Source organism: Corvus kubaryi, unplaced genomic scaffold, assembly GCF_017639235.1.
Source record: "Corvus kubaryi isolate FWS band 111438036 unplaced genomic scaffold, C.kubaryi_AGA036_p1.0 37184, whole genome shotgun sequence".
Lineage (NCBI taxonomy): Eukaryota > Metazoa > Chordata > Aves > Passeriformes > Corvidae > Corvus > Corvus kubaryi.
In genome coordinates this window covers 573,825-588,351 of record NW_024581051.1, presented here as the reverse complement: position 1 = coordinate 588,351, position 14,527 = coordinate 573,825, and the positions used below count along the sequence as shown (strand labels likewise).

Sequence of the window (14,527 nt, the reverse complement as noted above, 5' to 3'; positions counted from 1 at the left end):
GCCTCTGCCTTCCTTAGCAGACACCTGTCTTTCAAAACCGAGACAGACTGTCATACTTAGATCAATAAGGCAATAAAATGGCACTTCAAAAAAAAAAAACCAAAACAACCCAGAGCAGGGAACTGAAAGATCTTTCAGCATATTGTGGTGGAAGAAATGCATCATTATAATTTCACTGTGCGTTGCTCACTCTTTCATCAGGCTTCCTTCCACCTGGAGTATCTAAAGCTAGAGTTCTTTGTTTCGTGCTTGTTTTGGCTTGACTCAGTCTCAAGACTGGAGTCTTACATATGGTTCTAACAGAAGTAATCCTTGTCTTGTAGCTGGATGTAGAGGATTAGGTCTATAGTTTAGTCTGAATGTATACGCTTACCATAAGCCTGGGTGGTAAAAATACACATGTAGTTAAATTCTACAGTGGTTTTCATTGTACATGCTGTTTCCTTACAGCATTTGCAGTTACTTGCATAGTCTTGTTTGGACATTTAAAAATAACAGTAATTAATGGGAGATGATGTTTCTACTTCTAATCAGTCAGGAATTCATATCTGCTGTTATGGGATGGGGGAATCAGTAAAAATCTGGAAAGCTGCAATCAAAACAGTGAAGCCAGAAGCAAATGGATTAAAGGCCTTTTGAGTTGTGTTGGCACTTTTCCTTTTTGAGAAGGTTTTTAAACTAACAGCTTGAGCTGCATAAACTTGAAATATTTCTCAAGTGTTTGTTTATGTGAATTGCTTTCTAATGAGGTCATAGCTGTTTTCCCGGACACAGTGGTATTTCCTCCTCTTGCTCTTATTTTTTATGCTGCTTTCTACATTATGCCTTGAAGACAGAACAGGCTTATAAAAATCAAACATTGCTCAGGATACTTCCAAGTTTCAACTCTGATGCTTTACAATCATTTCAAATGACTCAAGGCTGGAGATCAATATAAGCATATGTGGAAATAAGCACTTGAAATGCTTTAGAGTTTTAAAGAAAACCTGTATCATTGTCAAGAGTAACTCAGATGTAAAGTTTTTAGCTCCCCAAAAGTTAAGAGAATTGGGGTGGGTTGAAAAGAATCTGCAAATGTTGATTTTTCATTTAAATATATTTCATCTCCCACGTGAGATTGAACTCTAACCAAAAGAAAAATCACCTGACCATAAAATGGGCAGTTTTAGCTCTATGTGGCTAGGCATTACATATGTAAGTAAATAGTCTTCCTTCTGTTCTACGGAAATCAGAAACATGAAAAATTGCACTTTCTTTGCTTTGCTCTTTGCTTGAAATGCAATTAATTGTGTTGGGTTTATCGACAGTATTTGATACTGTTGTTGCTGAAGTAAATAGCATCCTGTTTGCAGAACCTTTGTTTTTTCAGACTGCTAGATTTACAGCTTCTGAAAAAAACCAGACTGGTGAACTAGATACTGCTGTACTTCAGGTGGCTGCTTTCACATATTTTGGGCTAGTGTCATAGGAGGCCAAAATTTTATTCTGAAGTGGGGAAGAGGGAGGGGGCTTATGTCATTGGGTAATATAATGATGATGCTGTGAAGTCATGATTTCCTAATGACTAATGTGGAGTAGTATAGTTGAATATAAATTCAGAGTGTTTTTTCTGCAGTGTCTTGAGTCACAGTGATTCAGCCCTGAGCCATGAAAGCTGCACAGTGTCATGGAGGAGGGGGGATCAGTTGGGCTGGCTGAACAGAGTGGGCTTTGCTGGCAATAGGTGGTGGAGGTGGGTTCATGTATGTGGGGGAACTGCAAGGTCAAATCCTCTATGAAGACCTTACGATATATATATATATATGATGTATAGATCTTCTTCATAATCTGGAACCAAATCTCTTTGGTATAAAATAATAATAATTAATAACAATAATAATAATAATGAGGGAAATCTGATTAAATCTGTAAATGGTTTCATTGGTTTAATTAGCATCTTTTTTTCCTTTTCTTTTTTTGAATGTTAACAAAGTAAATGGGCAATGTTCTTCCCAAAATACTTCAAAATTTTGAAAGGCTCTTACTTTCCCACAAAGTTTTAATTATAAGTCAAGGCTCTGCTGTAGATGGAGGCATACAAGAATGATCCATCTTATGTTTTTGAAACACTAAAGTAATCATGTAACTATTATTACAATTGAGTTTATTTTTCTGTGGGAAGTATAGTTGTGAGCTGGCTATTACAGCTCCAGGTTGCTTGAAAAAAGAAGTGTTCAGTTCTGCAAAACAGATCATGCAGTCGCAAAATGTTTTTCGATTGGACAGCTTTAGTGCAATTTATCCACCTGAGTACCTAGTCCTACAGAGAGGAAGATTACACTTCAGAGACATCAGAAACTGTCTTCTTAAAACAGAAAAACATACTGTTTCATGTGCTGAAATTCGAAGTAGCTTCAGGCTTATCGAGAATGAGAAATATTTAACTTGTACAAAGAAATACCAGTGCTGTAGACTTGGTCCAGGATTTTAATTATTTTTAGTTGAGACTTTTAAGTGTAGTCAATTGCTCTGAAGGTAATTTTGAAAGCAGCATTTTATTTTCTTCCATTGTTGAAACAGACAATAAAATACACCATGTTCTTAAAATGAAATTGTATTTGAGTTTAAAAAATGAAAGAAAAATCAACTGTTTCTTTTATATGTTTTTGTCAGTAGCAGCATAAGCTTAACTATTTCCTGTTTAGCAATATCTGTGAAATACTTCTTTTCTCTTTCTTCTTTCAGAAGTGAAGCCAACTTGCATATTTAACAGCATGGAATATTATGACGGAGACATGTTTCGGATGGATGCTTGTCGATTTTGTCGGTGCCAAGGGGGAGTCTCTATTTGTTTCTCTGCCCAGTGTGGTGAGCTACACTGCGACAGGTACTATGTGCCGGAAGGAGAGTGCTGCCCAGTGTGTGAAGGTACAGTCTCTTTGTAATCCTGTCTGCTTTTAATTCTGCTGCTTTTTTTTTTTTTTTTTTTTTTTTTTGCCTGTTCAATGGAAATGAGCAAATGAGGGCTTTTGTTCTTCTGAAGTTTGCAGATTCCTCCATAATTCAGTTCATTTCTACATTTTTGCTGTGCCTGAGTGTGCTGTTATGTTCTTTGCAGTGCTTGTCTGACCTTGACACGACTTCTTAGACATGGTCAAGTGTGCAGTGCGTTTTGGGGGGGCCTTCTTGACAAAGGACATAAGAAACTGTTTCTAATTTCTGCTCAGACATTTAGACAGGCATCTCCAGAGCTGCAGTTGTGGCCCTGAGACAAATTTCAATTGCTTTGCAACCTGCTTCTTATTCTGTTCAGCTAGAGTAAGGCACAAAATTTCTTTCCTCTACAATTATAGCAAAGCCATGGGGCAGCAATCCAATGTCAATGTTTTTCTCTTCCTCCTTTGCCCTGCTGACAACCTTGCTAGGCCTGCAATCCTCCTAAAAAGGGCTCTGTGAGAAATTTCACATTGACCTTCTTGCTTATATTAGAAAGTACTGGAGGCATCTTCTGCTAGAATACAACCAGAATTCCCAGCAGAGGAAGATAGGGGTGGTGCTGTGCACTTGGATCTTGCCTCAGTGGGGGTCAGGTTATGGCCACCAGGTAGTCAAAAGGCCTGTGAGGCACATTTAGTCCCTTTGTTTAAATGTGAACATAGGAATATCTTCTCAGTAAGTGAAATCACCTGGAAATCTGAAATCTCCTCAGAGGAGGAGAGGAATCTAATAATTAATGTGAATTTCAAACACTTTGCAGTCTCCTTAATATCAGTATTCCTGTAGCTCCTTGCAGGAGCAAATAAGCCAGAAGATCCATTATAGTAATGTTTTATTCCACACAGAGAATTAGAAAGTAAGGTACCTCAAAAATACATCTGAAAGAGGCAGCTGTAAGAGCTGGACCTTCTCACTCAGCACAGGATCTGGTGAAAAATGGCTTGTTTTGTTCCAAGCTACTGAGAGCTTCAGAGATTTAAACCCAAAATCTGGATAATGAAATATCAAGTGGGCAAGTTAGGAAGTCATTTTTTAAAGAGTATTTGTAATTTTTTTTATATTTTGGTGTATATTTTACATATTTAAGTGTAGGTTCGTATCAGGTTGATACATGGTGTTCACATGTAGAGAAATTGAAGTGCAAATGCTGTAGGCTTAGGTATTCTAGAGATACCAATCCGCGTTTGCCCTGTGTTTAAGACCTGGCCTAGATATTTGTTGTTGACTATAGTTGAAGGCAGGATCCTAGATTTTTGGTCTTTCCTGATACAGTTGCACCTAAACTTACAAGAGCCTTCATGCTGTAAGAAAAAAAAAAAAAAATCTGTGCTATGCTGTGATTAAATGCCAAATTGAAAAAGTCTAGAGAAAGTATGTCTGATGTGGTGAAACCCCCCCAAGTAAGTGCAGATGCACTCCTGAAGAAATTGCTGTATGAGCTGCTGACTTTATAGAATATATGAACTCTCTTGCGTTCTTTTCCTATAATTACTATTTTTTTCACATATGTGAATATTCCAAGATTTGGCATTATGAAATCATGATGACAAGATATATAGATATATAAATAAGGTATCTATATATCTGCTTTATCTGTCCTGTCATATTCAGATATGGGTGCTGACTTTCCACATTGGACTTGCAGTTATAGATACATCCTTTATCCTCTTTGATGATTTAAATATTCAGCTACCTTATTATCTATCAATAAATTGTTCTGTCATATCATACCACATTAAAATTTGATTTCTCCATTTTTGCAACCGTTGAGTCAGACTAGCAAGAAAACCTGGTAACATTCCATTTCAGGTTTGATGAGTTGGTATGTGTTAGTCTGCAGTGGAAATGTCTTCTTTAAGACAGGTCCTTAGTAAGACAGAATAAAATGGATAATGATTTATAATTATTGAGTCCAGTTGTTTTCTAGTAATGCCTGTGGCTTAATGCCAAGTTACAGGGTCCTTTGTCAAATCACCTGGTGCTATTTGGCTTGCTTGTTTCTACTGTGTGTTCTTTTGATAGGGGTTATGGCACTAAATGAAGGAAGTCTGACTTCTCAATGATTGGATACTAAGATATATGGTGGTTTTTACTAGAAATCCTTCTTGATTTGTTGGCATTCTTTGAAGTGAGCCTAGACAGCTGGCTCTATTAACATATTATAATTGTCCTGGTTCCTTTAAACACTTAAAAAAAAAAAAAGGTGGCTCTGATCCCTTTTTTAATAACTTGAGTAAAGCTGACACCTAAATTGACAAGGTAAGTATTTTAAATGGGCAGAACATATCAGCCCACCCATTCATGCTTTTCTGGTTGTTGGCATTTTTTCTACCTGCTCTTCTTCTGTTGAGTGACTGGTTTTCAAGGTGCTTAGTTGCTTCCTGCTAATATTTACTTGATTATAGAAATATCAAGAAATATAAAACTTTTTTTTCTCCAACAATTCTAAAATGGCATGTAGTAAATTTGGTGTGAGTTGTATAGTACAGGCACAAGCCCTTCTTGACTTAACTCCTGGAAGAGTTCTTTCTCAAAGTTCTGTAGACTATATCAGCATTAGGAGATGTAATTTTCTGGACTCAGTGTATAGCTTTAAACACTGCTGACCTTTTAAGGGTACAAGGATCTTTGTGCTTTGAGTTGCATAGAAGGCTATTGCAAATAGCACAAGTCTTGTATGCCTTTTCTGTGCTTTTTCTGTATTCCTGTCAATCAGAATCCTGTACATAAGTTGAATGATAAAATTCACTTCGCTTGTTTGTGTATGATTTGATTTTTGGCTAGGTCGAAATGGTTATTTACAGATGTGAGGTCATCCTAAAACATGAAAGGTGCAAAGTTAAGAATCGAGGAAGCATTTTAATTTTTAAATGCCTTATTTTCACAAACATCTGGTTTACGCCTTAATCAGAATTTTACCAAAATTCTGAATATCAGTACAGCTCAGGATGGGGATGACATTGTGTGCAGTTTCACTCCAAATGTTTGGAGTGTCATAAAGTGGCTTAGAATAAGACAACAGCTACTGGCACTGCTACAGGTTTTATCTACACTCAAAATGCATTGCCTTCCTTCCAAAGTGAAGTGATGAAACTTCAAAGAAATAATCCAAGTTTCATTTCATCCTTTTTTCCCTTCAGATAGGATATCTTACTTCTCCCACGTCCTTCCAACTTAACACTCCTGGAAAATTAACTTATAATAAATCACTTGTGCTTGTTTGATGTCTGCTATAAAAAGATGTTTTTGGTTGTATTTATTGCTTTTAATATGTTAAATCTGCTTTAATATGTAATTTGTAGTATTGCCTGCTTTGCAAATGTGACCTACTTACTGTACATTCTCAGATACTTTGTTTTTTGAGCTTGACCTTTTATTAGCCACCATGATAAATTGTATGCATTCACATTATATATATATCTTTTTAACTATTAATATCAGTGCTAATTACCACATCTCTGGAGTACTATTATTTCTGAAGAGTAAAAGCTGCTTTTATTTCAGGTAATGGGTTAGCATATACAGACTTGCATGGAACTTGAGGAGAAAGCCTGTATAAAATATGCTCCCTAAAATTCTGTTATTTAAATACCCAGATCTTAATTTGATTGCTAGCAGGTAAGTGGGACTTGTGGCTTTCAAGGGGAAAAAACTTCAACTGAAATGAAATTGAAAACTGACCTTGTTCAAAAAGCTAGTATATCTCCAAAACTGTGATGAGGTGTAGTTAAGACACATTTCCTGTTCCTGCAGCAAATGTGCCTGAGGCCTCATCTTTGCTCGTAGTGTAAAATAGTGATATGGTGCTGACATGAGTCATTCCAATGGGTCATTCAGAAAATTTAAATTTCCTTCAGAAAGCTAGTGCAAAAAAGAAGAATCAATAGGCCGAAGAACGATTTTTTTCTGAAGAACAAAATCAAAAAACTAAAATGTTCATTAAAACACACATTCTCTTGCAATTGCTGTCATTTCAGACCCACTTTATCCAGTCAATAACCCTGCTGGCTGCTATGCCAATGGTCAGATCCAAGCTCACGGAGACCGCTGGCGAGAGGACGACTGCACGTTCTGCCAGTGCATCAATGGGGACCCGCACTGCGTGGCAACGGCCTGCGGACAGAGCTGCCTAAACCCTGTCAAGGTCCCCGGGGAGTGCTGCCCCGTGTGTGAAGGTAAGAGTGGCATTTCCCCTCATTTGGCTTTGGTCTGTCATGGCTCCTGCTTTCCTGGCAATTCTTGGTTTACTTTAAAATTTTGGAGGATTGAAGAAGCTGGTACAGTGTTGGCTGATGACTGATGAGGGCAGGAAACATCAGTGTGGTTTAAGTACACCTCTATGTTGGCAATCTTTGGTACTCTTTTGGCACAAAGAGTATAGTAAGAGATAGTTAAGATCAGCATTATTTACTAATTTTTCTCTTATCTTTGCTTAAACCTTATTAATAAATACAGAAGTTAGAAGGTCAAAATGTTTATCTCTTGGTATTACTGTTAATTGAATTACTCCTGTTTTCTTCTTCATCACTGTCATTTAGGTGCAACAAAAAATCTCTTTGTACAACATAGTTTGGTATTGGACATAATTATTTCAGTGAAACTTGTAAAAAGGGATATTACCTGGGAGACAGATTCATTTGTCAAGTTTACAATTATTTTTCATTTGTTTTTGGAAATACATGTATATGGTGTAACTGATTGAGATTTAACTTAACTATGAGGTAAAATGCTTTCCCAGCCTGACCATGGAAATATGAAGACTTGCAAACTGAGACATTAAATAAAATATTTTGAATTGTATATGTAAATGTACATTTAGAGCTGCATTTTCTGGAGCAGCTGTTCATCTCGAAAAACACCAGATAAATTTAGAAATGGTTCATCTAGACCTAAGGCCATCTTCACAATGCACAAACACTTGTTGGTGCTCAGTGAGTTGCCACTTAAGTTTTTCTCATTCCATCTCTGATTAAAAAAGATAATATTTTGGTATATCTACAAGTGTCTCAGGGCCCTTCTTGGTTTGCAGTATCCATCCAAATAAGCTCACTGGGATACTTACTTTTTAGGATAAATCTGAGAAGCATAAGGATTTCTTACAGGTGCTCTTTAATTCCAGAATTCACATCACTAGGTATGAAGAAGGTGTTTGATGCAATGTGTAAAAGCTGCCGGTGAATTGTACAGAATTGCACTACTTGCACTGAATGAATTTCACTGTGAGGAAGCAGGTTAACTGCTGTTAATCCCCAGTGATCACCTCACAATGGATATTGCAGAGCCTGTGCTGTCACCCCTCATTATTTAGGTGTCTGTGAGCCAGCTTGGGAAGGCAGTACAGAGAGAGAGAGAAGCTGATGGAAGAATTTTCAACGTTAGTACACTGAGAGGATTCTTTTCCTCTAATAAGGGAAGGATAGGCAAATGTCTCTATTTTCCTCTTCCAGACCAGAGGAAATTAATGAGAGATAATTGAATTAAATGCATATATATATATATATATGAGACTGAGCTAATTCTGAAGAACGTGGGAAGCAAACACAGGGTCAAGCATAGGCTTCCATCTGTCATTGCACAAGGTTGCAACATAAGCAAGCTGGTGCTTCATTAACACACCACACAAATGCCTCTGCAGTGCTCTCAGGACACAAATTAGGTCCTTTGGACTAGGTTAGGTAGTTCTATGCACTAATGTGTTTTTACTTTTAGAAGAAGATATAGCTAGCAAGTGTTTAAGTCCACAGAAGTTGTTTTGTAGTTGCTGGGTGAGTGGCGTATGGAGTGCAGTCATACTTATCATACAAATGGATGTAAACTGACACAATAGAACTGTGGCATCAATATTTAAATGAGGTCCTTGTGTCATCTAAATTATGTTTTATTAAAAAATAGTTTGACTTCTTATTTGTTTCTTGTGTTAGCTGTTGTATGGTGTATGTTTAATTGTAGTCATCTAGTTTTGAATGTGTCATCTGGAAGACAGTGATACTGAATGGTATTTTGAGGAACTTCCTAAATTTTAAGCTTAAAAGCATCACCTTTGCCTTGGTGGTGTTTTTCTTTTTCAACAGGTGATGAAATTATGTGAGTGGTGGAACCAACAATTAGGGGAAGTGCTTCTTGTTCATGCTAGGAGGAGGCTTCAGCATACTTGGGTACCAGTGGTCAGAGAACATTTGAAAACACTTGAATCTCTCCTCTTTTATCCCCTCCCTCTCCCACAGCAAAAAAAAAAAAAAAAAAACAAAACAAAACAGATTATTATGATCCATTATTGCAAATTATTTAATTCCAGAAATCCAAATATGGGATTATTTCAAGGATCAAAAACCTGGACTGTTAAAGCACAGCAGTGAGTTCAGATGCTAGCACCCAAGATTTAAAAAATTGAGTTTGCAAGAAGCAGCTTTGGATAATTTGATGAGAAATTATTCAGCATCTGAGACTTAACAACTTATTTTGCAATAATAACAAATGAAAGAATCCCTGAGAAATGAAACATAAAGGGTACCAGCAAATCTCTTGAAGTTGTGTTTTGGGGCATCGAACGAGTTCAAGGCTGTTAGGCCTTGTGATTAGCAGCCTGAATAAAAATATTTAGATACAAGAGAGCAAGGTGCTACCTGATTGGAAGTTTAAGACCTGTGTGTCTTTCTGAATCTGTGAACATTTTTCTTTGAAAGCACACATTAAGAAAATCCCAGAACGTTAGGAAAAAATAACAATGTTAGATGTTGGCTGTCTGCATTTAACATTAAGAATGTGTATTTTAAAATTATTTTTTTTAAAAGGTGATGTCTGAGATGATGGCAGCAGGAACTTGTGTGTTAGCCATAGACTTCTGGCCCATTTCCAAGGTCAGATAGCTTCATGTGTCTTAAACCCTAAATCTGAGATTAGTAGTGTTTCTACTTGGAGTTTAATGCGTGGGTGGGAAGCAAGTACTGTCTGCTTTCATTACAATACAGCTGTTGCTTGCTAACCCAGTAGGCAAGGGGCTTCTTTAGATTTCTGGTCTCTGGTTTTCTCCTTATTGTAAGGCTGAACTGGAGAAGTAAGTATGCCATGGGAAGACAGTTAAAAACTTCTACTTTTTTCACACAACTGATTTTTCCTGAATTTTAGTTGTATCGTTTTAATGACAACCTAGTCCCATCTAAAATGCTATTTTGTTTCTGCCATCATCCAGCCACCTGACATCTCTATTCTGTTAACCAGGTAAGCTGCATGGATCAGTGCTCCTTCCCATTTTAAATCAGCTTCTCACTCTTTCTCCTGAGCATTGTTTCTGTTGATGAAGTTCTGCTGCTGATGCTCACTGTGTCATTCATGACCTGCAGGGGTGGTGGGAACAGGGGAGAATAATGTCCTGGCTGGGAAGCTGGCTGACAAATCAACCCCTTGATTTTAATGATTCTGATGAAAAAGATGTGCAGTACATTTAATGGAGCTAAAAGCAATGAAGTATATTCCAGGCCCATTTTTTCCTGAAGAGGAATTAAAATGCGTCCTTGTCAGGCATTTGATGCTTTTCTGCTTACCACCTCATTGCACTTGCATATCCACAGCTTAACCTGAATTTTGCAGTGCACTGTATGAGCAGAAGTGTTGACTGTCATGTGCTCTCCAGTTTGGTTTCTCCATCCTTCTGCTTCTCTTATTCCCTACTGTTCAGGAAAGAGAAGCACAATTCTGAAGTGTGGGCAAAGGTCTGGTGTCTGTGACGTTATATAGTGTCGTATTTTCAACTATGCCGGTTATTAAAGGAGAAAAAGCAGTGTACTTCAGTGATAGGTTCAATAAATGGGCAAAAGTAATGTAAACTTTGCAGCTGATTTTGGAGTAGTAGTTTATTAGTGATTGTAAGGATAAGCATACCTTGTTTTGCACTTCTCTTTTGAATGACTTCCAGTTCTCATTCACATCTCAACATAGAGTATATACCATAGAGAAATAACATACTTTTTGCAGGTTAATTTAAAATTACTTTTTTTCAAAAGTTGTGTTATTTAATTGCACCATGAATTTACTTTGCTTTTTTGCTCTTACTTGTATACTACATTTCTTAATTCAGCTGTAGGTCTTTTTGCATTAACTTTTTCACTTTTTTTGTGGAGATAATGCAGAATGTAGGAAATAATTATTTGTATTCTAGAATCTTAACTATGCGTCACATCTAAAGCAGGAAGAAGAATACCTGCTGAAAACCCCCTACTATCTTAGTTTAGTTGATGGACCAATTTGCACCCATATTTCTATTTAGAAATAAGTATTAGATAAAGAATAATAAGGAAGACACGTTATATACTTATCACTGTTTTTAAGCATGCATTTATTTCTCACTGGACTTCTATTTACATTTGAAAGAGAACCCACTTGCCAGCAGCCAGCTTCAATTGTGTGACCTTACTTTATGCATGTCAGATATAGGCTCTTTAATACGCAAACCAAAACATTTAGTCAAAGATATTTCTATAGTATATTTTGGGCTGAGTGTTGAGGGATTTGTGGAACATGAAACTGATGAGAAAATTCTAGTCAAAGCTGCTTGTAGATCTGGCCTGGCTGTGGCTCATTCAGAATAAAAGGTTATTAGTATCAGTCACTTCTGACTCTTACCCTGTGTCTTGGATCTAAACACTGCTGTACCTGCAGTTCTGCAAATTCAGTTATTTGTTGGCTGGCTTGTAATCAGTTGCAATAAAGGACATGATTTGTTCCCCTAGGTAAGTTTACATTCCAGCAGCTTCATGAGGATAAATTTTTTCTTGGATTGCACTTGCAAAAAAATTTTGCTGCCAGAGATCACATACAACATGCTAGAAATTCTGTGTACAGAGGTTCTCAAAATATGAGCGCTGTATGTCAGCACACAAATCTGTTCAGTCTTTGAATATGGTAAATTTAGATCAAACTAGAACATTCCCATTCCCTCATGAAGAAAATCCTGATGTTCTTACTACCGCAGTGAGGAAACCAGGGTGTAAGGATTGTAGATACTGAAGTTACATAACAGTAGCTGTTCACACATTTCTAAATTAGAGACCAAGAAGTAGCAATTGTGGTATTTCTGTTACCATACAGAGTTGATTCTGTTCTCTGCAGTAAACCCTTTTTAATTCCTCCTAACATGCTGCTGTATGTCTGTCCATGGTGTATATCCTGTATGCATGCTATGCAATTCATGTTCCCATGTTGACTGGATGCCCAGATTGGTTTGATTTTTGTCTCAACATGGTTTGACCAGAGGTATGTGGGGGAGGGACTGCACATGTGCCGCTTGCAGGAGGCAGCTAGGAGAAGATGGAGGAAAGCCCTGTCTCTAGAGAGGTTTTGACAGCCATTTCCATCTCTTATGGAATAACCCATCAGTAGGAGACCACCGAGGACGCTGTGTCCTCCAGAGAGGTTCTCCAATCGGGTGGGAAAAGGTCTCCACCAGTGGAATGTTCAACTGGGCCAGTGGTTTCCTGCGAGTGACCAGACCTTGGGAGGAGCTGAGGGGTGTAAAAGTAACTGCATCACGAGCTGCAGGGCTCTTTTTTGCCCTCGCTTTTTGCCCTTGCTCTTTTTGCTTGTTCTCGTTCGCTCGCTCTCCCTCTTGCTGGCTGGACACCTGTTGACCACCTCTTGTGTCCTGTCCTACCACTTCCATCTTCCTCAACCCGCTCCAGCCATTTCCTGTCCTGCCTCCCTGCATTCCTGCCTGGGTTCCTGCCTGAGCCACCTGCTTCCAACCCTGTCACTGATCCAGCCCATCACCGCGATCCGCGCCATGACCCTGTCCAGGGTTCTGGACCTCCTGCCCAATCCCCACTCACCTTGTGTCCGGCTGCCCGTTGCTGTGGGAGCTGTGCCTGTGTAGCTGTCTGTCTCCTAGAGCTGTGCAGCGTGCACACACCCCCTGCCTCTTGGATGTCAATGGCACACTCCACAGTTCTGGTGGTAATGCCTGCTTTTGCTCTCTGTCTCCCCTCTCTCTCTGCTGCCCTCCCCCCCCCCATTCTTTTTTCTTCTTCTTCTTCCTCCTTTTCTGTCTTTCCTATTCTTCTTTAGTAGGGCAATGGCCTTTTCGTTACCAATAAATGGTTTTCAGATACACTATTTGCCTTGTTTGGCTTAATTCTCTCCTAGATCTTCTGTTTGAAAAGAGCCCCCACAGTTCCCCCTTAGTGGAACACAACATGTGCTTGGAGGCCATCCTTCATGAGTCCTGAACCAGAGTGATTGTTAAATAGCAGCTTTCCAGGAGCAGTTTGGTGATTAAGGGGAAAGAACATGTTGAACATGGATTAACAGGGCCTTGAGAAGGCAAACACCATACTGAAATTAAGATCAAGAGGAGAATTCACAAGACCTGAAGTAATCCTTTTTGCTCTCTTTCCTGTGGGTGGGTATGTCCCTGGATGACAGAGTAGGTACTTGGTTCTTTTTTGTACATTGCTCCTCTGATAAAGATGGAAGCTGGAAAGTGTTGGAGAGCTGTAAGTCCAAAGTTTGCAAAACACATCCTCGGAGGACAGGCTGAATAAATTGGATTGGTTCAGCTTAAAATAAAATTATGAAGTCAGAATGTGAACATAGCAGTCCTCAATTGCCTAAAAGGTTGTTGCAAAGAAAAAGATAAGAAAAAAAATGAAATTGGATTACAAAAGAGAAAGATGGGATTTAGAGGAAGGCAGAAAGTTGTTGAGGAAAACGAAATTCCTTCTGTGGCATGTTGTGACTAAGATTGTCTTTTTTATGTGTTCAGGGCACGGCAGTCGTATTTTCAGCCTCAGTGCAAAGAGACTTGCTCAGGAAATTGCTTACATAACTGAAAGCAGTAATGGTAATTCACATGTAGCTTTCAGTGTTTATGCAAGTGATGGCTGTAGCTTACCAATATAGACCCCAATATATAGCTGGGGGCTTGTGGGGGAGGATGTTTGGGGTTTTTTTAACTAAACATCAAGGTGATCAGAACCCTTTTGGCAGGACATCTTGATACAGTATGTCCATCTTGAGTCACTTCTTGCCAGTTACCTGATACACAAAAGCCCATGGGCTGTGCATGCGGCCTATCAATAAAAACTCAATTTGTGAAGCAGGCGACTGGCTGTTCTGAGGTGGCTGTTTCCACAGGGAGAAAGGCAGAAAGCCTTTCCACAGAAAAGGCATGGAGACAGAGGCGTATTGAGACAGAACAGTGTGGAGGGGAAGACCTTCCTTCATCCTTGGCCTGTCCCCAAACTCAAGCTCTTCAGCTGACACAGCTTTTCAAGTCATGCGCCTCCTTTCTCTAGTGAGAGCTGGGAAAGGCAGGCCCATTCCCTTCTGTGGATCCAGCACAAAGAATTAGTTTTAAGCTTCTGATGGATGCTTCTATATAGCTTCTATATCTCCTGTAATGATATTGGCCCTCTGGGATTTGATTTTATTTAATCTATTATCTATTTAGTTTGTTTTTTAGACTTCTCTTCATTGAGAGCCAAGGCTTAGGTAATCATACTTGTGCTTTCCCCATGGTTTTTGAGCCAACAGCTTATTTTTGCAGCACAAGGAAGTCTCA

At 38.6% G+C, this 14,527-nt stretch overlaps 1 protein-coding gene across 3 annotated transcripts in view; it reads left to right on the top strand.

The window, feature by feature from the left end:
* Positions 1-14,527, top strand: part of CRIM1 (cysteine rich transmembrane BMP regulator 1) — a 175,794-nt gene that overhangs the window by 117,025 nt on the left and 44,242 nt on the right. For all 3 annotated transcript variants that reach the window (XM_042022013.1, XM_042022015.1, XM_042022014.1), the window contains 2 exons: positions 2,725-2,907; positions 6,954-7,151. In XM_042022013.1, the coding sequence (XP_041877947.1) occupies positions 2,725-2,907; positions 6,954-7,151 (381 nt within the window). The remainder of the gene's footprint in view (positions 1-2,724; positions 2,908-6,953; positions 7,152-14,527) is intronic.